At 43.7% G+C, this 24,684-nt stretch overlaps 1 protein-coding gene and 1 long non-coding RNA gene across 2 annotated transcripts in view; one reads left to right on the plus strand and one right to left on the minus strand.

Annotated features, from left to right (window-relative positions):
• Positions 1–24,684, plus strand: part of LOC142599389 (uncharacterized) — a 171,568-nt gene that overhangs the window by 76,756 nt on the left and 70,128 nt on the right. The window lies entirely within an intron of this gene.
• The window catches only part of TMEM255B (transmembrane protein 255B), a 75,128-nt gene that overhangs the window by 6,269 nt on the left and 44,175 nt on the right, over positions 1–24,684 (minus strand). Inside the window, exons 5-7 of the mRNA XM_075739143.1 lie at positions 12,159–12,239; positions 8,193–8,278; positions 4,994–5,153 (exon numbers count right to left, since the gene is read on the minus strand). Of these exons, the coding sequence (XP_075595258.1) occupies positions 4,994–5,153; positions 8,193–8,278; positions 12,159–12,239 (327 nt within the window). The remainder of the gene's footprint in view (positions 1–4,993; positions 5,154–8,192; positions 8,279–12,158; positions 12,240–24,684) is intronic.

Consider the following 24,684-nt stretch of genomic DNA (forward strand, 5'->3'; position numbering starts at 1 on the left):
CCCTGAAGAGCACAGCATACAGCTTTAACCGTGTCTTCTTATCCACTCCAGCACCAAACACCCAGTCCTTCACAATTTGCTGCAGACTCTTTCCAATAGCAACTACCTGATGCCCTCATGTCTTTTCTCTCTGCTTTCCTACAAAGATTTCCCTTTGCAGACCACTTGCTCTTTCACAGCTCCCTCTCACTTGTGCAATGGAGTTTGCTGCTGGCTGTCCACTACCCCCCTTGTGCGTATCTCATTCCTACTGAAGAAAATCCTTCATCATATCCTGTGGCTTTATGTGCCTGTCCTTTAACTGCAATGTGAGATGAGGTTTGCAGGAAGAAGCAATAGCTCATATTAAACCAGCTGATACAACTGGAGGAGAAAAAAAAAAGAGCAAAAGCTAAGGGGGCTTGTGTTAAACCCTAAACCCCTGTGCTATATAGCCATTTGTGAAGGACAGGAGAGCTCTGTGAAAGATTTTCATGTCCTTCTGCTTTGCAAAGCGAGACAAATCCAGTGGTTTCTTTTCTCTCCTTTGTTTGTATTAGCAGATTTCTCTACGTGAGAGCATGGACTTTTCTTTTTACTGTAATAAAATATGGTGAAAGCAGCAGCCAGGAATTTTTTTATTTTTTTTTTTGCCATTTCCTTTCATATTTATCAGTGAGTGGTTTATAACCACTGCATCCTTTGCAGATAGTGTGAGATCTCTCTGTGACTGAGAAAGAGGTGTACTAACTGTGTCTGTACATGTGAAACATCATCTAGCTCACTGATGTATTGATGAGGTTACCTGACAGTCTAGACCTCAGCCCTCTGGACAAACCGAGCACCCCAGGAGCTGGCACAGGGAAAGGCTGGGCCTAAAACCAAAAAGCCTATTTCATGCAAGAAGACAAGTCTCTCATCTTCAGGGTACCCTCCTCAAAACACCTCCTTTCTACCTGTCCTGCTGGGTGGCTATGGTGAGGACAGACAGAGAGACACTGCCTTTCAGACAGGAGTAGCAAGAAGCAGCTGACAAGCTTGCCTCAGAACCAAAGGTTTGGGCCAGCGACATGGTTGGGCCCGTGCCCACAACGTGCCCTTCCTCTGAGGATGAGGCCCTGGCGCAATCAGATCCTTCTGGCCATGGACATAAATGCGGCCAGAAACACTTGTTTTGCCCAACATGAAACACAGATGCCTGTTCTGCATCTGTTACCAGCTTTCCGGTGTTGCCGTCCTCCCAGGAACCTTTCTCAGCCCTCTTACGTTCTCTCCACCTACAGCAGCAATGCTCTCCAGTTGCTAAGGATGAACATTGCAGATGTCCTCAAAGACAGGTCTGGGGAGTCATCCACTCCAAATCCACTGATCAAAGCACCTTATTATCAGGCTATCTGGTCTGAGCCTGGAGCCAGCAACTATTTGCAGGTATTGAAGCTGGTTAGATGCTTTTATTGAGTATTCCAGTAATGACACTGTGTTAAATTAGTCACATAAAATACAAAGGTAGGTGGAGACATTTTGAACTCAAATACCACCCAAGTCCAAGAGATAAGGAACTGTTAAGTGGCCAGGGAGCGCTGCTGGTGCCATGCAGGCACCTGGGGTCAGCGGAAGCCAGGCGGTGGCCAGAGGGGCTGCCTGGCCACCCCCTACCCAGCCGTGCTCACTGTGTGCTGGGCTGTGCAGCTGCAGAGCAAGGCAGGTCAGCTCGCTGATCCAACAGAGACCTGCCAAAGTGTTTGTTTCTGAGCTACAACTACGCCTAACGTTGGACTGCACCTTTACTTGCACGAGTGCTAAAACATGAACGCATTGGCAAGTAGTTCAGTCATTATGGGTTTGATTTGTCTTCCTTTTCAGAGCAGGCTGAGGGAAGAGGAGAGGAGAGAAGGGAATTATATTTAATCTGATCAGATTCCCTTGAGGACTCCAAAGAGCCTAACTGAAAAAAAAAGGCAACAATCCCCCCTCCTTCCCCCAGGACCATAGGTAGTTCTGATTAATGCAATCCTAAACTCAGGGCAGGCAGATTCCTTGGCAAGGTGTGTCAGGAAACATCTACAAGTCATCAGATGAATACTGGGGCAGGGAAGGGAGTTTCTAGATTAACTCTTAGTACAGCAAGTGAAGTTTTCCATGCATTTCTTTACCTCTGTCTTCTCTAAGAAATAGGATTTTTTTACCATTTTGGATACTCCACATAGTTCTATTTACATTATATCTTAACCTGTTTTTTGTTAAAGGTGACTTTAAGGTAACTGCCTAGCTGACATCCCAAATCCAAGCACACAGTAGGTTTGAAAAGGAGGGTACTGTGGTGACCGCTGCAGCTCCCCCAGCACCCAGCAGATCACAGAGGACAGCCCCACGGGTGACACAGAGGCCACTGAGACCTGACACCTTGGGGGTCAGGAGAGGGTGATGTGTTTCCCATTGAGAATGAACAGCCCTGTGGCAGGCAGCAAAACCACGGGGAGTGTGCCAGGGTCTGCAGGGAATTTGTCACAAGAAAGAAAACCCACAACCAAAACAACACTTTTTTTTTTTTTTTTCTTCTGTCCAAGAAATGTGATGGGTTTAGAGGCAACAGCACTGTTTTGCAAACTCTCCCCTTTGTAACATGTTCTAGCTGCCAGCATTCCCCAGAGATAAACATGATGGTTTTTGTTTGACTAGTCAGCCTGGCCCTATGTTTTCTGGAAGTCAACCTCAGAGCAGTGCCCTGAGGCGTCTCAGCGGGCTTTGCAGCTCTGCCTGCAAAATGCCAGTGAGCATTTCTGTGGGAAGGTGACATCCTGAAAGAAAGAAAATTGTTCTCCCACACATTTTGAAGGGGTTTTTTTTCTTATTTCAGTCCCATGCCCCTTCCTCTCCCCATTCTGCTTGATGTTTTCTTGGCCCTGTCTTCTCCCAAGAGTTACTCCTTTCGTAACAAAAGCAAGCAGCAGATTAGCAGACCCTGAAAAAGCACAGGCAGGAGCAGGGAGCGGCCACTGCATTTCAGATTGCTGCTTTAGTAACACTTTCACAAGCACAGCATGGCTCCTGTGCTGAGGTAAACTGACACAAACTCATCTTTCCCTTAAGGTAGTGAGGGTTGGGGTTTTTTTCCACTCCCGCTGCAGAGGAGACATTAAACAGCTTATTCAGATCAGGTTTTTAGTTGGAGCCCTGACAGATTCATTCCAGCCGAGCCTGGGGGGGAAGCTGCGCGTCCACTGCTGCTGCAATTTCCTTGCACAGCTTTATATCGCCCATCAGAGGACCCAGACCTTGACTCAGGCTCTGCGTCCTGGCAAGGGAACGTGCCAGGTCATGGAGACACCAGTTCTCCCAGGAAGGTCTCCTCAACTTGGCGTCCCTCGCATGCAGTGCAGTAATGGCCCCTTCAGAGCACAGAGGTGCGCCTGCGTTGGAGCTTGGCCTGCTATGAAGCATCAGCCCAAATCCCATTGTAAGCCTCGGGTTGTGCAAGACTATTAGGTGGACTCAGGGTGTCTCTCTGCACCCTTCCTCACCTCAGGGGAGCACTAGCAACTCCCACAGCTGCCCTTGGTGGAGGCACTTGTACTCATTTGCTAGGCAGGGGAAAATACTTAGCAGCACTGAAAAGCTGCAGTGTTCTACCAGGAACTTACTGTAAATGACGCCTGCTTTCCCCTCCTCACATAGCTACTCTTCCCCTCGTTTCCCACTGTTGTTGTTTCTGCTCCCCTTCTGCCATTGCTCTTCTCACAAGGAGGGAACGATTTAAGCTGGGAAAGCTGCTTCCACTCCCTCCCATCAGGCAGCCACAACTCCTTCCAAGAGTGCCCTCACATAAAGGATGGCTCAGCTACACATTTCTTACATGTGAAGGCTCAGTATGCTTGTTTGCCTTAAGCTAGAGAGAGGAGTAATTCCAGCAAATGTTTTGCAGGTCTTAACAAAGGTGAATTTAAAATAATTCATTGGTATTGCTCTGTCACATGGTTTTAAGCAGCTGACACATATTGTAGATAGCCTGGACATACTTGCTAAGGGACGCTGGGTGGTCAGAGCAGGGCCTGGATGGCCTCCAGTCTGACTGGGTCCTTGGCTCACTGGCTGCCAGCTCTGAGCACCCCCTTCCCTCTAGTCTGCCCACCTGGTGTACATCTCACCCGGCTCTCTTGCTTTCCCTTCCCTGCTCCATCCCGCTCTCATTTCTTTTCACCTCGCTTTCTATTTAGTTTTCTCCCCTGGAATAGTCACCAGAAATATCATGGATCTAAGATGACCTATGCTGCTATTGCACTTCCCTTCTGCTCCTGCATTTCACTTCCATCCCCACGCCTCTGCCTGCTTAGTTTGGAAGCTCTTTGGACAGGCACCATCTACTCTTCTGAGTGTCTAGTAAATTGGGAACCACTTGGTTGGTCTGTAGGCACTGCTGCAGCAAACAGTGATAATCCCAGGAACAGCTACTTCACCCTTTTAACATGTCAGAAAATCTAGGCAGATGAGGCACCGTATTACAGAATCCCTCATACACACAGCCTCTTCTGAATGCAGTGGTACACATCAGCATAACGCAGTGGTGTGGCACAGGGAGCAGTCAGAGGGTGGCATTCCTTAGTGAAACAACAGAGGAGGTTAATGTGACCTGAATATAACTGTTTAAATAAAAACTTGACTGGTACTTCAGAGTTAATCCCCGCTCTTGGGAAAAGAACTACGTGAGGTTAAATAGTCACACCTAGGACTTGAGTTTTACAAGTTAGCTACAAACTAGCATCCTCAAACTGTGCTGGCCTACATGGTCAGTGCAGAATTAGAAGAAAAAGAAAAGTACTGACCAAGCTTGACCTACTTAGCTGTGAGCAGCTGGCAACAGCTTAGCTTAAAGATGTCACTCCAGACTCCCAGATCACACAGGAAACATGTTTAAAGTGCCTCCTTCATACACTTAACGCTTCCTTGCTTCTAACACATTTGGTAACGTCAACGAGCACAGAAGTCCTCACAGAAAGCAAAAGACTGTGAGTCTTACCATGTCTTTAAATGCCCCAAGAATGGCTGCCGTAATAATCCCCAGAAACAACCCGATGATGTTGAGGACCGTGGAGGACCACAGCAGCCTATACAGGTGAACCACGTCCTGACAGCTGCTCACGCCGAGAAATTCGTAGTAGCTGGAGGACTGCTCTGAACTGAAAGGGAATGCAGACAATGTCACTGCTGTGGGAATGGTTTTGCACATAACACAGAGCACCAGAAGATCTGAATCCCTCCTGCTTACTTTCCTCTTTGGCAAAGTATTTCATCCATGTTCCCACCAGCCACTGCTCAAATGAAGTGGAGAAAGCTCTACTGTAGACAAAAATTGGCTCTGCTGATGCCAGCATTAAGCATGTAGTCCAACTAATACCAACCCTAGTTTGGCTGATCGGTGGTGTGTACCAGCAGACTCTTTTTTTTTCTCTGAGGGTCTCTGAAGACAGGCATAGTCCTGGCATATGGATGCTGCCCTTCTCATTTAGCTACCAGCTAAAGCATGCTTAGTGCTGTTTTTTTTTTCCCCAACTCACCTGGAAATCCACTGGCATCTCTGAGCCTGGGGAAGGCAAGTTGCTTAAGCATTCATTCAACCACAGGGAGATTTTGCCAGCTGGCTACACTTGTTTATAGTGTCTGTGGTTCCTAATTAACAGATGCAACACAGTACAGTATAAAGATGCCTTTACACTATGGATTGTATTACCCAGAAATCTTTGTTTATCTTTCTACACTGCACTGGTTACTGCAAATCAGGTATGTTATGAAGTCAGTCCTCATTGCCTTGCCGAAAGTGAGAAATAGCCCACTGCAAAATCTGAAACCACAGTTTCCTGAAGTTCTTTCCAGTACCTGCCTTAATGCTAGCCCACTAATGAGCTCCTAGAGCAGCTATTTGAGTTGGAAAGTTTTTTTTAAATGCCAAGTCAGTTTTTGTACTGTTAGGAAATTGCCATCAGATTATGGTGGAAACCAGAAGTGAGCGGTTTGTGCTCACTCTTCTGTTCCTCCATCCCCAGCACATGGCACAGCAGTGGGGATGGTGGTTAGGGAAAGCTCTGCACAGGAAGGTAGCAGCATGGAGAAACCCACAACATTCCTCCGAAGAACCGAGCCAAGCACAGTAATTCCTGGAAATGTCCAATCATTTGTTGTAGGATATGGTTCTGGCACTGCAGATCTGCTACAGTCGAGTTCACCTGGGCCCTACTATAAGCCCAGGTGTTGCTTAACTAAATAAACCTAGAGCTTCAGCTGCCATGAGGCTGAGGAAATCTGACTTGCGATCCTGCCTGTATACCAGTCTACTGCATGGCTGACACCAAGTCACTTCATGTGACTGTGTCTCCTCCTCCTTCTCTCTAGCTGTCCTACGAAATGGAATTGTGAAGTCTATAGAGGAGCAAGACTGCTTCTTTACTCTGGATTTGTCTGGGCCAGTGCCATAAGATCTTGCTGTCCGCTGTAGATTGCTGACAATGGCAGAACACACATGTTTAATTACATCATTGAATACTGTCACAGCAGTGATCGGACCCAGGTGTTTCAGTCAAACTCAGTGTCTTAGAAAAATGGCACTGAGGATCTCCATCTGGAGGGGGGATATTCCTGATCTCTCCTTGTTGTTACCTTATGCTTTAAGCAACAGAGTTTCAGTCACTTTATTTGATAACTCTGAATGCTTTCACCCCTTTAGGACCTTTGTTCTTTTCTGTATTGGGTTGAGCTGTTTGATTCAGTGTTAACATGCAATCCCATGGAAGAAAGCATTCTCAGCGTAAAAACACTGAATTGTAACTAACTATGATGTCCCCTCATTTGTCTATGATACAATAGGTACCAAAGTTGTGTATACTCTTCCTTTCCCATGTAATTTGTTTTGTATACCTCCATCATGTCCAGATTTAACACTTCTTACACAAGCAAAAGACTCTAACATTCACAGGGGATTTTAATCTATTCCACAGACCTGCACTCACTTTGCATCTCTTGTGTGCATGAGAAATACACATACATAGATGATCTCCCTCTAGTCCCAAAATTTCATTTTGCTTCTCTGATTGAGTCAGGATATGGACAAGAGCTACTCTTTTATGCAGAAGCCTTGTGTAGAAGCCTCATTGTGCCAGCCTTACTCTCCTACCCCTAAAATGTTTATGTCTGGCAGCACACTAGCCAAGGCTTACAGAGGACTGGGGTTATTAAGAGCCGCTAGCATGTGAAAAGGAGGCAAAACCAAAACAAAACAGTAGATGTAGGAAGGAAGAAAGATGAGAAATACATAGAGGGACAGAAAGAAGAGTGACTGTGGGTAAAATGTAGAAGGTTGCAAAGGCTGCATGAGAGTGCATGGTAAGATGATACTGAGGTGTGCAGAGGGTGAGTCAGGCAGAAGATCTGCTCTGGGAAATTGTCCCCAGTTTCTTTTATGTGGTGAGACAGGATGCTCCTTGCAGTTGAAATCGCTATGTGCCAGGTGGCCAGTCAGTTCTGTCAGTTCATTTCATCTGTCTTCCACATTATAAACCCTTGGACTTTGCTGTGATGTAGTTTTCCTAACCACCTTTTTTACTCTTCTTAAATTGCTGTTTGGAAACCCTGTGCTAACCTTCAGCTGATCTTCATAAGCATATCCAGTCATTACCTCTCTTATCTTCTGACATCCCATGCTTTGGTAATGATAAAGTCAAATGGACAACTTCAGAAAACACTCACAAGACCCTCTGTATCTATCCTATGGTAATTTAGCAAAATCCCACACCTGCAGAGACTATTGCTAACAAAAGAGCTCTGCATATGTCTGCAACATGATCTCTGCTCATGGACACCTATGGTTCTAATCATTTTGTTTCCCCCAGTTTGGTAGAAAAAAAGAGGATTCATTAAATCTAATGGGAAAATTGCATTGCAAGATCCACAGTAAATCTTGACAGGGCTATGACTGAGTGGTCAATTTTGATCACACAGTAAAGAGCTTATGGACAAATTTAAAGAACAAGAAACTGAAATAATGCCAACACAAATATGCAACCCCTGACCTCTTCTCTGCTGGCATCAGGACTTCCATTGCAGACAAGCTGGACTGCTCAGCACACAAGGCCCTTGTGTTGCTTCTCCAGGCCTAAGGACATTTAAGAGGAGGGACAAACAACCAAAGATTTCTCAGAGGCCATTGACTACACACAGGTACTTACTTCTCACAGTTGTACAGGTCACAGCAATAGCACGTGTTACTCTTTACTTTCAGCTGGCACTTGTTATTTAAGGTGTAACATGTCACCTGCCAAAAAAGACGAGACTGACTTATTCTCAGTGCGCATTTTGTGAATCCTCCTACTGACCCCAAAGAAGCAGCTACTGCAGCATCAGGTTTTATTTACTGTTGTGCAGAAAGATCCTGAGATTCCAAAATCCACAACTGCAGGGCAGAAGGACATCCCTGAGCTCCCAGGAGTTTCATTTGGGACATCAGCCTGAGTCTCAGGGCATTTGCACTACGGAGTCCAGAGCCCCCAGCACCAACCTGCAGCCAGGGCTGCCAGAGTTTTCAAGCACTTTGCTGCAGTGCCTGGTGCTATTTTGCTAAGACCCAGAGTCCGCAGCTGCGAGATGTGGATCCCTACGGCTGTGACGTACTGAGACATACTCCGCAGCAAGCCACTGAAGTGGATAAGAACAGCACTCCATTATAGTGGGGAAATGGGCAAAGAAACCAATTTATCTGAACAGCTTCCAATAAATGGAAGCTCTCTCCTTTCAGTAACAACCTCCTGAAGAAGGAAATAATTAGGAACAACAACAAGAAGAACAATCTCCAAACACACAAACAAAACTGCTCAGAAAAGATCCAAGCACTCCAGCATTTACTGCAGGCATTTACTACAGGCTCTTGAATAGAAAACTGAAAAGGTTTATTTGTGTGAGCATGAACTGCAGAGATAGACAGATGCTAGAACAATAAAGGTAGGCACACGTAAGCCACTCTCCATCCAGACAAGAAATCATTTTAATGACTCCTTAAGTGTGGTAAGCATTAATCACTTCTATTTGGCACCACAGACCAATTGAAATATTTTATACGTAAGGCGCTTTTTTTCCTGAGATTTTTAGCTTATTGACTTTGAAATCCTGGTGAACTGTCAGGTTTTAAAAGCTAGTAGGTCAGAAAATACATTCTTGCTATAGTTTTTATTTTGATAGAAAAAATGTACTGTAACCACTGAGAAGTATTCTGTTCTCAAAATGCAAATAAAATGTATTATTGAATGGAAAATTCCTCATACCGAAAAAGTAGAAGGAGCATGCTTAGGAATACATGCCTGCTTTTGAAAAGCTTCTGTCAGTTCTGCTTAGCCATGAATGTGTTTGTGGGATAGTCTGTGTCTGTGGGATAGTCTCCACAGCAGATGTTAAACTGTTTCACAGCTCCTGAGTTCTGGATCTGTGCACCCTTTTTAGCGTGAAAACTGCCACTGTTGATGAGTCTTTACTCCTCATGTGTCTGTTCTCAGCAAAAAGGAAAGCCTTAAGCACACACACTCAGACCAGCTGGTCTCAGACTTGCCACACATGTCCTTAGCAGGATTTGCTTGAGCAGTGGAAGTTGGGTGACAAAGCTAAAGTTAAAATGATGCCTTGGGATTGCTTTGCTGCCCAGGACAAGGCTGTGCCTGTGGTCAGCATCTCATACAAATCAGCTCTTCCAAGTCAAACTGGAAGTTAGGTTATAAAAGGACGGTCTCAGTCTAGGTTGCAATCTGGAAATAGAGCTCACAGCTTTATACAGACAGATCCCACTTGTCACAAGAATATCTCACCCTGAGATAGGACTTCGTTTCATCAACCTCATTCTGTTGTGTCTGAATTTACTGGAATTTCACATAAGGGCTTTGTTGGCCTAATGTCAGGTTCAGCTGCAGCCGTCCTCAGCCTGAGCGGCAATTTACTGCAGAAGAGGAGAGTGCTACCATCGATGACCATGTTGGCTTAATCAAGATCCAGCTTAGAAGTGACTAAAACATTGCACCTGGCCACTTCTCAAAGCAGTTTGAAAACGATCCTGGAACAGAGTGTGCCAATGCATTTGCTACCACAGCCATTTTGTTGGGACACCTTAGTGCTTTTGCACTGAGTGGAACTTAAGACTTTGGTCTTAACTCCCTGCATGCGGTCAAAATGGCCGAGGACGTGCAAAGTTAAAATACCCTTTTGCCATTACAAATGCGTTTGGGTTAGCACTGGAGGGGTTCATAAGATGGAGTGGGCTGCTAAAAAGGTGATTCATGCTGATGCATGGCTTTGGGGACCATTTTTGACGATAGGAAATAGAAGTATTTTTCCCCTCTCCAAGCATCAGTGAGGCCAGTTTGCTCCTTTTTACTGTAGAAGGCCAGAAGTAAAAAAGAGGGAGATCGGCAAGATCTTAAAGATGTTTTTAGCTGCTTCTAGACTACAAGACATATTCAACTATTGGCCAAGGGAGTTACTGTAGTCATCTATTTTTATCATTGCATTTTTAAAACATGCAAAGAGCAAGACACTCCTTTTTAGGAGAACAGTGAATAAACCAAAATAAACAAATTACTGTGTGGTGTGAGCAAGGATAGTGGAAACAGGCCATTTGTGGGTATTCTGCATGTCAAGACCTATTCTTTCATTTCAATGGCCAGACATTTAGCTTTTTCGTGTTCTGGCTGTTTGTGCCTGTCTATCCCCTCAGCACCAATTGAAGAGATGTTCTCATCTCCTAGTAATTGCAAGAAAATCCAATTCTTTCTGCTTTAAGCAAAAAGAACTGAAACAGGCAAACTGCATGAGCTGGAGACCACTCACAGGCTAGGGATGGCATCAAAAGGAAACTTGCACTCAGTAAATAACCTGCCTTCCTAGTTAGGTGTTCATCTGGCATGCAGAGCAAGTGCTCTGCTCACTAGCTGGCTAACTTTGGAGAAGCAAAAGCCAAGTTCAAATGCCGTGGATCATTAAGTCTGAATTAGCACAACCACACAAGAATGTTATTACAAACTAACTGCACTTTTAAAAGATACGGAGTTTTTCTGCCAGAATAGAGCAAGGACCTCTGGGTGGCCCAACTTCAGACATTCTCAGAATCTGCAGAGCTGGGGAAACCTGTCTGGCCAGAAGCCTGAGGCTGGGGTCACCTGCAGGGAGTTGTGGTCAGTGTGATGCCAGCTACGCACTTACTACAGGAATCAGAAGCATTTCTCAGGCCATGTCGGTGTCTGAGTGTGCAGGCACACTTTAGAACAGGATGGAGTAAAATTTCTAGGAAAGGGTGGTGTCACGGATCATAAGTTTGTCTGGGTAGGTCTTTAGGCAAGAAGGTCAATGAAATATTTTTGTCATACATTTTCTGGAATCAACAATGGGGTGCCCTAGCAGCCAGATTTAAGCAGTATTAGCTGCTTAACCTGGTAATATACTTTACTAAACTGTCTAGAACTATTAACAGTAACATTCCCCATACACTTTTTAGCCATGGGAGGAATGGTGATGAAGGACATCTGGCTTCTTGTAAGTTATACCACTGTTTAGCTGTTTTCAGTCCTGCTCTGCTTGAGTTCCTTTTCACTCTCACCAATTTACCACAATAATAAAATAAAAAATAGGAAAGAAACTAAATCTCAACTTCTCAGGTGGCTAGCCATTGGGGTATGGGCACTTTTCCGACCGTGTTAATGTCATTGAGATAATAAAAAAGCTGCATTCAAACCACTGACATTCTTGGCCTGTGCCAGATAAATACAGAGAAGATTTGAAGTCTTCTGGACAATGCAAATGGATTCATTTAGTTATTTCCTATTCCACTTGAAGTCTACAAAAACCTCCTAGAGAAAGATGCCAATGTGACAAATACATTCCAGACAGCTATTATACAGTATAGATAGACTAGGAATCATTCCAGTCCCAGAGTAATGTACTGGATAGAAACACTGACGATGACTCAAAACCTCACTGGTTGTAATGATTTGCAATCAGCAGAGACTTGGACAAGTGGGGAGTCACTTGTGGGAGAAAAACCAGTAGGGTTTCTATCAACTCATGACCTGCATGCACAGACATGCTAACACTTGCCTCCCTCCTCCCCAGCCCCTCAAAGCACAGCAGAAACAAACATGTGATGAGGTGAGTTTGTTTACCTCTGTCTGGTAGGCATCATATAGGAATCCTATACCACTTGAATAAAACTGGCACCTTTTGTTATACAAAGGTCTGGGTTCCTGCAAAGAGAAAAATAGCAAAAACAGTACTCAGTCTGGAGGAAGTGTGAAGGCACCATGTCCCATGTCCCCATGCCAGATGCTTACAGCTCTGCATAGCTGAAGCCAATGCAGACACTTGGGTAAGCAGCTCACACACCCCCATGTTGGCTTTCTTTCCAGAATGGCTCTCCTCAGGATTACATGTTCCTTCCTTGCTCTTCCACTAAGCTGAGTATCATTTATTTTTCTGTGTACCAGTCACCTCTTTTAAGAAGACATCACCCCAAGCATTTAACCACTTCCTTCCCTGATGTCAAATAGTACTGCTCTATGAGAACGGTCCAATCACTCTTCTTCCTGGTACAGTTTCTTACCTAGTAGAAAGAATTACTTTGCTATTTGTCTTCAAGATATGGGACTTTTCTTTTTAAAGGATTTCAACAATGTCCATAGTGAAAACTAACTAAAATAGCTAATACTTTAAGCATTCCACTTACCATAAAAACATCTTTTTAAAGGATTTCAACAATGTCCATAGTGAAAACTAAGTAAAATAGCTAATACTTTAAGCATTCCACTTACCATAAAAACTTCAAACCCCAAGAGCAAAACAAAGAATAATGAAAAAATGAAGGCATAAAGGGGAAGTAATTTGCACTAAGTTTGTTTTTGCCTTATTTTCCATTCACGCTTATTGCAAAAGATGCATTCATTGCTCATATTTCATATTTTGTTTGTAACAGTTCCCACAAGTTGATATAAAGGAAGAACACCATGAAATATCCTTGGCCAGATGGAAGATGTGTGTTTCTGAACTTGGCAAATGGCCCCTTTAAGGCTAGAGGGTGCACACCTCAGCCAGTTTCAGGACTAGACCATATTTACCTAGGGAGGATTTGATGACAGGAGTCCTCTGTGATCAGATGTCTATCCCAAAGCAAAGTGTGGGAATGACTTGTGTTGGCAAACAAAGTCTTTTTCAACTTTCTATCACTTATCTACTCCTAGGTCATGATCTGTGTCTTCAAAAGCACTCAGGTGGTCTCCAATATGTCAGTCGGACCACTTCCAAGAAAGAAGATCAAAACCCACCATGTGCCATCTGCTCTTTGCATACTAACTTACAAGCAATGGACTACTTAAGTTGTTAGCAGAAATCTGTGCTGATTAAGTTTCACTACATTTTAAAGCTTTATGACCCATCCAGGAATAACCCAGAAATTGCAGAAAGATCTGCACTACTTAAGATCACTTCTGAGTACTCTATGCTTGTTGGATAATGAAGTGAGAACTGTGTAAATTCGCTGACCCAAAATACATCATAAGTAAAAATGCAGAGCTAGGCAGGAATGCACACAGGTCAATGAATAAAGCTCATCCATCAGCTTGTTTGCCTTTCTGATTACTCTGGCAAACCCAAGCATGTTTGGACACCAACTCCCAAGGGTTAGGGAAAGGTTAGCTTCCTGCATCCAAAAATATTTATTTATATCACGCAAGTGTTAGAAAAAATGCTTCAGTAACAATTTTTCTCTAGAGGAAAAGCAAATACCACACAAACAGCATGCCATGTCTTGAACTAGAACAACATTCTTTCATAGGCCTGGGAAAGCATTAGCCTTTAGCCATGACTTCCAGGGACAGCTCTGGTTGGGAGGACTAACAGGACTGTAGTTTCTTTGCTAGCACAGCAAGCATAGGATCAGCCAAAGGCTGTGCTGCCCTTTTTTCATAGAATATTATACTCCAACCCTGATTTAATCTATTGCACGGGGATGACATGAGAGAGAAGGGGAGTGGGCAGTAGAAATGGCTTTTTCTACCATGAGGAGCAAATCCATGAAAAACTGCTGTCAGTCATATTCACAACAATAACAAGTTTCAGTTTGATCCTGGAAGATCCTGGAAGGGCGTGATGGTCAAGGGCATGGAGTCCAAGTGGTGTTCTCAATCCTGCTAGTGAGGAGAAATGGCTTGCAGAGAGCTGGATGGATTCAGCAGGTCAACAACTGGCTGTGCATCTGGGGTCAACAACAGGAATTTGGCTTTCATGACCATGAGAGCATATTTCACGATCAAGGACTTCTTGGAAGAGATGGGATCCACCTGACTAATCAGGGCAAAAGCATTTTTGCATACAGTCTAGTCAACTGGTGATGAGAGCTTTAAATTAGGAGCAACAGGGGAGGGAGGTGAGGACCAACAATCAAGTGAGGAAGTAGCAGACCAATGAGACAAATTAAGTGCACAGGGTGATGTGGACAAGAGAAATCCCATAATCAACATAACGGGGCTAAATGGGGCCCACTTCAAGTGTATGCACATGAATAAGGAAGCATCCATAGGACAGCACAAGGAAAACTCTCATCCCTCTTCTGAGGTGCTTAGCACTCTTTGAAGTGTCTGAACACTAACACACACAGCATGGAGAACAGTTTGAGGTTTGTGTGCAGTCACAGGGCAATGATCTCATTGGGATCACAGAGACGTGGTAAGATAGTTCACAGCACTGGAGTGCTGCCATGGATGGATACAGGCTTTTTAGGAAGGATATGTAGGATGGCGGAAAGGGGAGTTGCTTTTTGTGAGAGAAAGCAAGAATGCATGGAGCTCTGCCTAGGGACACATGAGGAGCCAGCTGAGAGCTTATATTTTGGTATTAGAGGCCACACCAAGATGGGTAACGGTGTGGTGGGTGTCTGCTATAGACTGATCAGAACAAAGTAGATGAGGCTTCATCAGACAACTGGAAGAAGCCTTGCACTCACAGGCCCCGGTGCTCATGGAGTACTATTTCAAAGTACTAAAGGACTTTACCCTGATATCTGGGGGAGGCACAATGTATCTGCTGGAGGGACCACACAGCAGGGCACAAGTAATCCAGGAGGGTTCTGGAGTGCATTAACAACAACTTCCTAACATGGGTGATCAAGGAGCTGACAAGGAGGGGAGCTCCACTGGACCTCATACCTACAAATAAGGAAGGATTGGTCAAGGATGTGAAGGTCAGGGGCAGCCTTGACCCTGATAATGAGACAGCGGAGTTCAGGATCTGGAGAGGAGAGAGCAGGGAAAAAAGCAGGATCCCAGCCCTGGACTTCAGCAAAGGAGACTGGCCTATTCAGGAGTCTGCTTGGAAGAATCCCACAGGATACAGTCCTGGAAAGCACTGGTTGATATTCAAGTATCACCTCCTCCAAGCTTAAGAACAGTTCATCCCAACAAGCATGAAATCAAGCAAAGGCAGCAGAAGGCCTGCATGGATGAACAAGGAGTTCCTGATATAGTTCAGATATAAAAAGGAAGTGTACAAGAAGTGCAATCAGAGGCAAGTTACTACGGAGGAAAAAAGAGAAATTATATGAGCATGCGGGGATGGGGGCTGGGAAAGCCAAAGCCCACCTGGAGTTCAATTCATCAAGGGCTGCGAAGGGTACCAAGAAGAGCTTCTACGGCTGTATTAGCAGCAAAAGAGAGATTAGGAAAAATATGGGCACACTACTGAATGAGGCAGGTGACCTGGTGACAAAATACATGGTAAAGGCCAAAGTACTCAATGTCTTTTTTTCCCTTCATCTTCAATGGAGATCAGTGGGAAAATCTGGGGCAAGACAGACTTACTCTTGCTGGAGGAGGATTAGGATAGTGAATATCTAAACAGACTGGAGAGACACAAGTCCATGGGACCTGATGGGAGGCACCCATAAGTATTGAGGAGGCTCAATGATGTCAGTGCATAGACGCTCTCAGTTATCTTTGAAAGGTCATGGTGTTCAGGGAAGATATGTGAGGACTTGAAAAAGGCAAATGTCACTCCTATCTTCAAGAGTGGCAAGAAAGAGAATACAGGGAACTACACAGTTGTGGGAAGATGATGGAGCAAATAATCTTGGAAACCATTTCCAAACATCTCAAGGGCAGGAAGGTGATTTGGAGTAGTCAACATGGATTTACAAAAGGAGAATCATGTCCAACCAATCTGTTAGCCTTCTACAAGGTTGTGACTGGCTTGGTGGATGACTGGAGCTTCCCACTCATCTGCTTCTGGATGTCATTTATCTTCACTTCAGTAAGGCCTTTGGCAGTCTCATAATATTTCACAGGCAAGGTGATGAAGTACAGGCTAAATAAATGGACGGTGAGGTGAATTGAAAGCTGGCAGAACTGCTGGGGTCATGGTGTTGTGATCAGTGACCTGAAGTCCAGCTGAAGGTCGCTCAATAACGGTCTACCCCAGGGGCCAACACTGGGGACAATATTGTGTAAACATCTTAATTTCTGAACTGGCTGATGGGTAGAGTGCACCCACTGTAAGCTTGTAGATGATACAAAACTGGGAGGGGTGGCTGAAACACCAGAGGACTGTGCTATCGTTCAGAGGTATCTGGACAAACAGCCCACAGAAACCTCAAGAAGTTCAGCACAGGGAAATGCCAAATACTGCACCTGGGGAGGAATAATCCCATGCACCAGAAAAGGCTGGGGACTGATTGGCTGGAAAGCAGCTTTACAGAGAAGGACCTGGGGGTCTTCGTGGGCAGCAGGTTTAACATGAGCCAGCAATGCACCCTTATGACAAAAAAGGCCAGCAGTCTGTATTAGGAAGAGCATCACCAGCAGGTCCAGGGTGATCCTTCCTCTCTGCTCAGCAGTGGTGAGACATATCTGGAGTGCTGGGTCCAGTGCTGGGCTCCCCAGTATGAGAGACATGGACATACTAGAGTGAGTGTAGAAAAGGACCATGAAGATAATTAATAGACCGGAGCATCTGTAGTAAGAAGCTGAGAGAGCTGAGACCGCTCAGCCTAGAGAACAGAAGGCTCAGTTGTACCTTATCAATGTGTATCAATACCTGATGGGGGAAGTAAAGAAGATGGAGCCACACTCTTCCTAGTGGTGCCGAGGAAAAGGACAAGAGGCCTGAAATACAGGAAATTTGGTTCAAATGGAAGCAGAGACTTTTACTCTATGGGTGATTAAACACTGCAACAGGTTTAAGGTTTCTCAGAGTAGTTGAGGAGTCTCCATCCTTGGAGGTACCCAAAGCTGAACTGGACACAGTTCTGAGCAACATGCTCTAGTTGGCACTGCTCTGATCAGGGGGGTTGGATTGGACAATCTCCAGAGATGCCACCCAGCCTCAGCAACTCTGTGATTTTGTGAAGAGGGTCAGAGCCTACCTGAGGATTGAGCACTCTAACAAGTTCTCTCCAAGTACTATAGGTTGTGAATTTAGCAAATATACCTTAGCGCCTGGAGACAGATGCTCCCTGACCTTACCTTCTGGGCACGCATGCCCTTACTACAGGTTGCTGATGAGTGACACCACATCACACCAGCAAGCTGTCTGGCCCTGAGTGCTAAGATCCTCCCCTCAGACAACTCTGTATTTTATTAAAGGCAGTGAGAGAGCTGTCTAATCTGCCTCTATCAAGTACAGGAAGACCCTCACCTTGGCCCTGATCTCTTGGCTCAGACAGCTTTCCTACCCTTCACACCTCCTTCCTCTTAAAAAAGAAATTGGTCCTCTAATTGGTTTGGTCTTTGAGGGAGAAGACAAACACGCTTTTTATCCAAGTGTGCTTGTGACAGGAAGCAGCACTGTTCCCTGGGGAGAGAGGTGATTGATTAATCCATACCAGCTATTATTGCTTCATATTGCTGTGCAGCAAAAAGGTCAGAGCTGTGACATGGAAGCGACCACTGTGAATATAGTTGAAATACATTTGCATGCACAATCATGGCAAACGAGTACTTTCCTTCATGCACCTAATTTTGAAAAGCAAGCCTGCTACACTAGTAAAGTCAGCTTTCTGCATTCAGTCTGTTCTTCTAAATGCACCTGTATTTGCAATCAGTCTGGCCACCCCAAAACAAAATAAATGAGTGATGATCTAGTGTATAAAAATAACAAAGATTAGGTAACACTGACTTTATCCAGACACCCACAGAAATCAACACCCAAAGCATGCAGTTTTTAAGTAGAGGTACACTGGGGATGCCAAAAGGTTGCATTGGTAAAAGCTTCCCTTTGAATCAGATTTCCATGCCACAGAGGTGCTGTGGTCTGTCTGTCTCCTAAGGCATTTATATGAATAAGGCATGACATAGACATTAAAAAGTGTTTAAAAATTATCCAACAGTATGTCACGCTGCATTAGCACCCATTGGATTTTACTGGCCTCTCTCATAACAAAGGCAAATGAGACATCCTTCAAAGCTATAAAAGTATTCCTGACACACTGCTTATAAAATACTTTATATTTTTGTATTGCTCACTGCAAACTGTATGAATATAGGATACCTACCAGTCCTTGATTCTACTTGATTCTACTGCTTATAGCAACACTGGTAGAGACAGAGCTAATTTTACATACTATATATGTAAGTGTATATATATATATACACACACACACACACACAGTGGCTTTAAAATATGTAGCAACAATATTGTTATATCCCCACTTATCATGGTATATAAATAAGTACGGTTATATTAAAAAATATTTTCTAAACTTAGACTGATGGCAATCTGACTGTATCTGCCCATTATACACAAATACACTCATACATAAAGTAAAAATAGCATCAAGATATAATAAAAAAAGATCTGATATGCAGACACAGAGCAGAAAAGATGACTACCACTCCAGCTCTGTGGTAACACAGATAACAAATAACCTCAACAAACCAAGCACAATTAGCTAAGAAATCATCTTTTCCAGTGCTCTGAAGGATTGAATGATATCCATCCATTTTTCCTTTACATCAGTAAATAAACCCAAGCATGCGACTACATTTTAATACAGAATTCTTCCTCCTTTTGCCAGCCTACTGGCGTTTGTCCTCTGCGTATATGAGCAGAGCTCTAACCAACAGATCTTTCCCACCTGCCCACTTCCAGCTCAAGAGAGTTACTAAAAAAAGTAGAACAGGGGAATGCATAATTTATTACATATTAATATAGTATATTACACATTAGTGGGAAATATTGCATAAATCTGTTCCAATAACAGTGGTTGAGGAAGTTGCTGGTAAAATCTGGTCATGTAATATGTTGGACTGGGAAGTACTTTTGAACTTACGGCACTCGGTATGAAAACTTGATGCGCTGAAGTCAAAAGAAGGTTTGCTGCTGAATTCAGCAGAAACAGATTAAGATCAGGCTACTGAAGAACATACTGAGAGAACTCTCAGATTTGACTCTCATAGATCCTACAAGGCTTAACACTAGTCATACGAGAATTTGAGTTAAAATTTTCAGAGATGTCAAAAAAAAAATCAGTAATTCCCTTTAATTTCAGGCAAATCAGAATTGCTCAGCCTTGAAACCTACAGAGTAAACCGTAGCTCTCCCTGTTCTTGCACAGTATTTATTTTGATATTTTGCTTGCACATGTATTAGGACCTGGGAGTGATGAACAGACTGCTAAGAGGGAAGGCTTAATGCCAAGAAAGAAAAGATTTGGTCCAAATATAGAGGGGTTTGGTTTGGCTGATTGCTTACTTTTAAGAGCATATAATAAAACCCCCACATTCTCTTTGATGGTGGGAGCATTGCAATACATTATTTGTGTAAGGAAAGTATTCTTTGAACAGTATCTTTGGTGGCTTTGACACAATGTCTGTGGGGAGGAGGTTGTATGGCTCTTAACTGAGGTATGGAAAGATTTTTCTATTCTAGTTTTTGTTTCCTTGGAGAACACATATATTTTGGATAACATAGGGAAAATTCCATCTCCCTTATGTGCAAATCTACTTTCTGAAAACTGAGATATAGTGTAAACCATATTGACTGAAATTTATGCCGTACTTTACAGACACAAAACATGGCTAATAATTTATTGAAATAATTATATAGCGAGGGCTATTTTTTCCAATTACAGTATTTATTTAGCCTTAGCTTCCATGGCTGCATTGATAGAAGTGTAGATTAATCAGTGCCAGGGAATGTTCCCAGGCCTGAAACTTGATCATCTAGCCCATTAAATTGTTAGAACTGTGTCTGTGATGGCTTTGGCCTGGGCAAACTATCACTCTTCCAAAATAATTTCTGGGCATGGTTTGGAAATTAGCACGGGCCAAGAACCATTCCCAGTGCGTAACTTGGACATCGCCATGCTGCTTGTGACTCTAGGAGACTGTAAGAGTAAGGACGTGGGCTTCACCATGCCAGTTGGACTGGGGACCACAGAATGGTCCCGGGCACATGTAAAAGACAAATATAGATAAAATTGAGGAGTCCAAAACCAGACTAATGTTTTTAGTGACTCATTAATGTGAAGTTTCTCATTTTCTGTTTTCCTCCTACAACTTTGTTGTAGGTCCTTTTCATCTACAGCATAGCTAGCAATGAATAGGAGAGGGAGCTGCCAAGATTTTTCAAGTTTAATCCTAAAACCAAACCGAAACATAACCCTTCAGTGCCAGCTCAGCCCTGTGCCAACAGCTGGGTGTTCTGGAGATTATCACTCCCTTCAGGATCAGGCTCTCTGCTAACTTTCTGAAAGCAAGCATGCAAATATGAACAAATAGATGTCATTAGCCATTAACTTTTTTTCTTTTCTGGAGGGCTAGATGGAGCATAGATATCTGTGTCTGCCTCACACTGACTATCAGAGAGCACATGGCACACAGGAGCATACAGACCCGAGGGCTTTCAGACCAAAGACAGAAGAATCGCATGAAAGAAGGTGTCAACATATTAGGAATGTGGGAAAGCAGGCAGACTGGATCAGTGTCTGGGGACCTGTGCTAAAGCTGATTGGATCCCACCCTGTACAAATAATGAGAGGAAATGCTACAGATCTTTTGTCATTCCTTCCTCTCTCTGATCAAGAGCTGTTTCTCAGTCTTTTTCAACAACATTCTCAATGAGATGGGTGTCTCCTGAGGAAGACCACTGCTAGGAGATCCCAGGGATTCACAAGGGGTGATCAATACAAACATCTTCGTGCTTTCACTCATGCACAAAAAAAACCCAAAAAACTTGTTCACTTTTAAAATATTATGAACAGCTTTCATATTGGCTGTGACAAGATGGGTATTAAGGAACATCTGACTCTAAGGTACAGGTCAGTATCCCCAATACTGCAATGACGGAGTATCAGCTTTAAGAAACAAAACATCTCACACTTCTGTTTGCTCCTGAGCCTTTCAATTCCAACATAAAGCACATGATTATACCTTCTGGAATTAGAAGCAAGGGTGGGTTTTTTTGACAATCGTTTCGGGCTTTTACTCATTGGCAGCTAAACATGCAATTCAGTTTTCAGTTTGCAATTTCTAGAGCAGAAGAGGCTTTCAGAAAACAATTTCTCTTGCATAATTACACTATTTTAAGAAAAGAGCAGAAATAATAATCCCCCCCCCAAACTCTCCAATTCCAGATTTCCAAATATTGAACCCACATCAACTGATGGAAAAGAAAATAAACTAATTACAATAACCATTTTAAACTGGCTAGTTTCTTACAGACCTATATCTTCTCTTGTGCTTGATAAAGAATCTTTAACCTCCTGGTAGACCAAGAGAATGCCTTACCCATAATTCATGAGATATTGTTAAATTTTTGTACACATAGTTTACAGATAGTTATGCCTCATATGCCTCATTGAAAAATATTTCTGTAAGTAATGGTATTATTTTCATAACCTTTGCATTTCAGAGAGCAGCTGGGAAGAGAGGGGTCACTGCCCAACTGCAGAAGCCTCTGGGCAGGATGGAGCATGTGCTGCCACAGGAAAAGGTGCCTCCTTGGACAAGCCAGTGCCTTGGGGCTGCCCACCACCCCCCATGGGCCTCAGTGGGCTTCTCTTCCCTCCCTTCAGCATCAGGGACTGCTCTTGTGGGAGTGCCAGGCATCAGCTCCTGCCTTTGCTGCGCGGGGTTCAGCAGAGGTGCTCTTTCAGTCAGTGCCAGGGTGCTAACGGGGCTGGTACTTGAACCAGCCACTGCATCTCTGTCTCTCTCATGCACTAAGAAACTCAAGACACATAATACATTGGCTGTAAGCGTTTGGCTGGCAGCAATCTGGAATGCTGTATTTGCTACAAAACCCCAGGTTTTAAAAAACTATGACCCTGAAAGGAAGTCCAGATGCTAGGAAGTAAAGTCCTGAACATTATAGAGAGATGCCTGAAAGACAGGAATTGTAAAAAAACAAAAAAAAATCTGAATTTTATTTGAAATTAAGGAATTTGGGAAAGTACAGTTATAGCAATAAAATAAACTGTACTGGTGGACTTGGCAGTGTTAAGTTTCTGGTTGGGCTTGATGATCTTAAAGGTCTTTCTTTTCCAACTTAACTGATTCTGTGATCCTCTGATAATTCCTACCTGCTTTGCATTTTGACCATGCATGAAGAGAGTCTTTTCTAGAGTTATTAACAGCTTTTATCTCATTGCCACCAAGCTCACCATCAGCATTTGAATCCAATTGTCAGTTTAGTTTTACTTCATCACGTGGGCCTCCAAGTCTTGCATTTTCAGCATTTCAGCAATCTTCCTCCCTTGTGATACCAGTGTTCGTTTCCTACTTTTTCTTCCATGTTTCATCCTCTTGAGAGCATCACCTTGACTAACAACATAGAATGTCCCAAGCTGTCAGGGAGGGCACAGTGCATGCTGGCTGGGATTTGGAAGGGTGAGTGCTAAAAAAAAAAGAGCAAGCCACTTCTGGCCTCCCACAGTCCTATGTCTGTTCAGCAGCCTAGCCCTGAGGTTATGCTACTGCCAAGGGCTGCAATGGACCAGACTATCAGGAACAGAATGTTTTCAAATTTTTTGCCATTTTTTCAAAATTCAACCAATAATTAGCAAACTATATTAAGAAACTATAAGTCCTAGAATCAGGTTTTCACATGTTCTTTTGACTTAAGCTGCAGACTTGGCTAGCGTGTGTTGATTCAGCTTCTGTATGTATTTCACCTGCCTTAAAAGTCAAGGGTTCCCAAATGCACCGTTGAACAAACCCTTCAAAGTGATGTAGAATGAGGCAGAGAGACAGGATACTTCTGTCCATGCCATACTCCTACTATAACTACAAGACATGAGCGATCCCCTGATGCAAATAATACATTTCCTGTTTTGTTTAAATACTTAGGAGGCTGTCGCAGCAGTATTTGTTTACATGCTTTGGGTGAGGTCATGCCATGAGAGCAATGCTGAGAGTTTTCACTCTACACTGCAGTCAGCACTTACCCTTTCTTGTGCTTCTCCATCTGCCGTGCGTGAACTTAACTTAGGAGCTAATCTTCTTCCAGAGATGCTGGGCTCCAGCCTAGGGACCCTGCCTGTCTCGTCTGCTATTCTGAAATAACCCAACTCCAGTGCTGAAAATAGGAAAAGCAGCTGGTGTGGCTTAAACACTTCTTTACTCTCACAAACCAGATTTACTTCACACTGTACTTTCCAGGGGCTCTTTTTAGGATTTATATTTAATTTGATAGACTAGATCCTACAGAACCCACTTTTCTTAATGCTTGGGAGCTGTGGCTACTCATTTCAGCTCTTTCAAACCAGCAAGTACTGAGAGTACCTGTATACTGTCATGGCTGAAAACCACACACTTTGTATTTCCTCATTGATTTTTCTTCTATTTAAAATACTTTGTAGTAGTAGCCTCAGTCTCACTCTCCTTTTTTTGGGGGAGATTTCTGGGCTGGTAGTACTTCTAAAGGCAAATGATAAGCCTCCAGATGCTGGAACTGCCCCATTGCTAGATGATGTGCACAGACAGGTCTATTCTTGATGTGGACAGATAGGTCTGTTCTCGGATATAGTTCTATTAGGAGAGGTGAAATCCTCTTCAAATATTTTTTTTCTTTCAATGACTTTTGGCCACACTCTCCCTGGCATGAAGGCGAAAGGAGAGGCCCATCAGCCTTCACTAGCATACACAGTGCAGTGGGACAAGTAGAAGAAACAGGAGCTGACTCCCCTGCACATCCCCATGGAGGCTCAGCAGCCTCGGTCCCTTCAGCTGATGCAGGTGTAGGTGGTGGCAGGAAGAAAAGAGGTCTGTGCTGAGTGACACTGGGCCTGTCTGCTCAGGGGCTGCTGTGCTGCAAACCAGTATGTCATCAGAGGCAGTTGTTCTGGCTGTACTGGGGAGTTGGGGCTGCACAAGGCTCCAGTCAGGAAGCCTACTCCTGCCTTAATACACCAGACCTCTGGCAAATCCTAGCCTGACACTGGAATATGAGTGCTTTCCTTTAGTTAAATTTTGCTAGCTAATGTCTCTCTGGATGAGGCAGTAGACCTTCCCATAATACCTGCCACAGCTATTTTGTGTAGTTAAAAACCTAAGATTTACCATTGGCTTTTACACAAGTTTCTAATGATGCAATTAGCTGATATTATTCAAGGCTGTAATTTTAGTTATTGCTTGATGCAGTTAGATATTTAATTGCTTATTATAGTTGATTACTTACATTGATTACATTACCTTGATTATAGGGTTT

The sequence above is a fragment of the Balearica regulorum genome, chromosome 1 (genome assembly GCF_011004875.1).
Source record: "Balearica regulorum gibbericeps isolate bBalReg1 chromosome 1, bBalReg1.pri, whole genome shotgun sequence".
NCBI lineage: Eukaryota > Metazoa > Chordata > Aves > Gruiformes > Gruidae > Balearica > Balearica regulorum.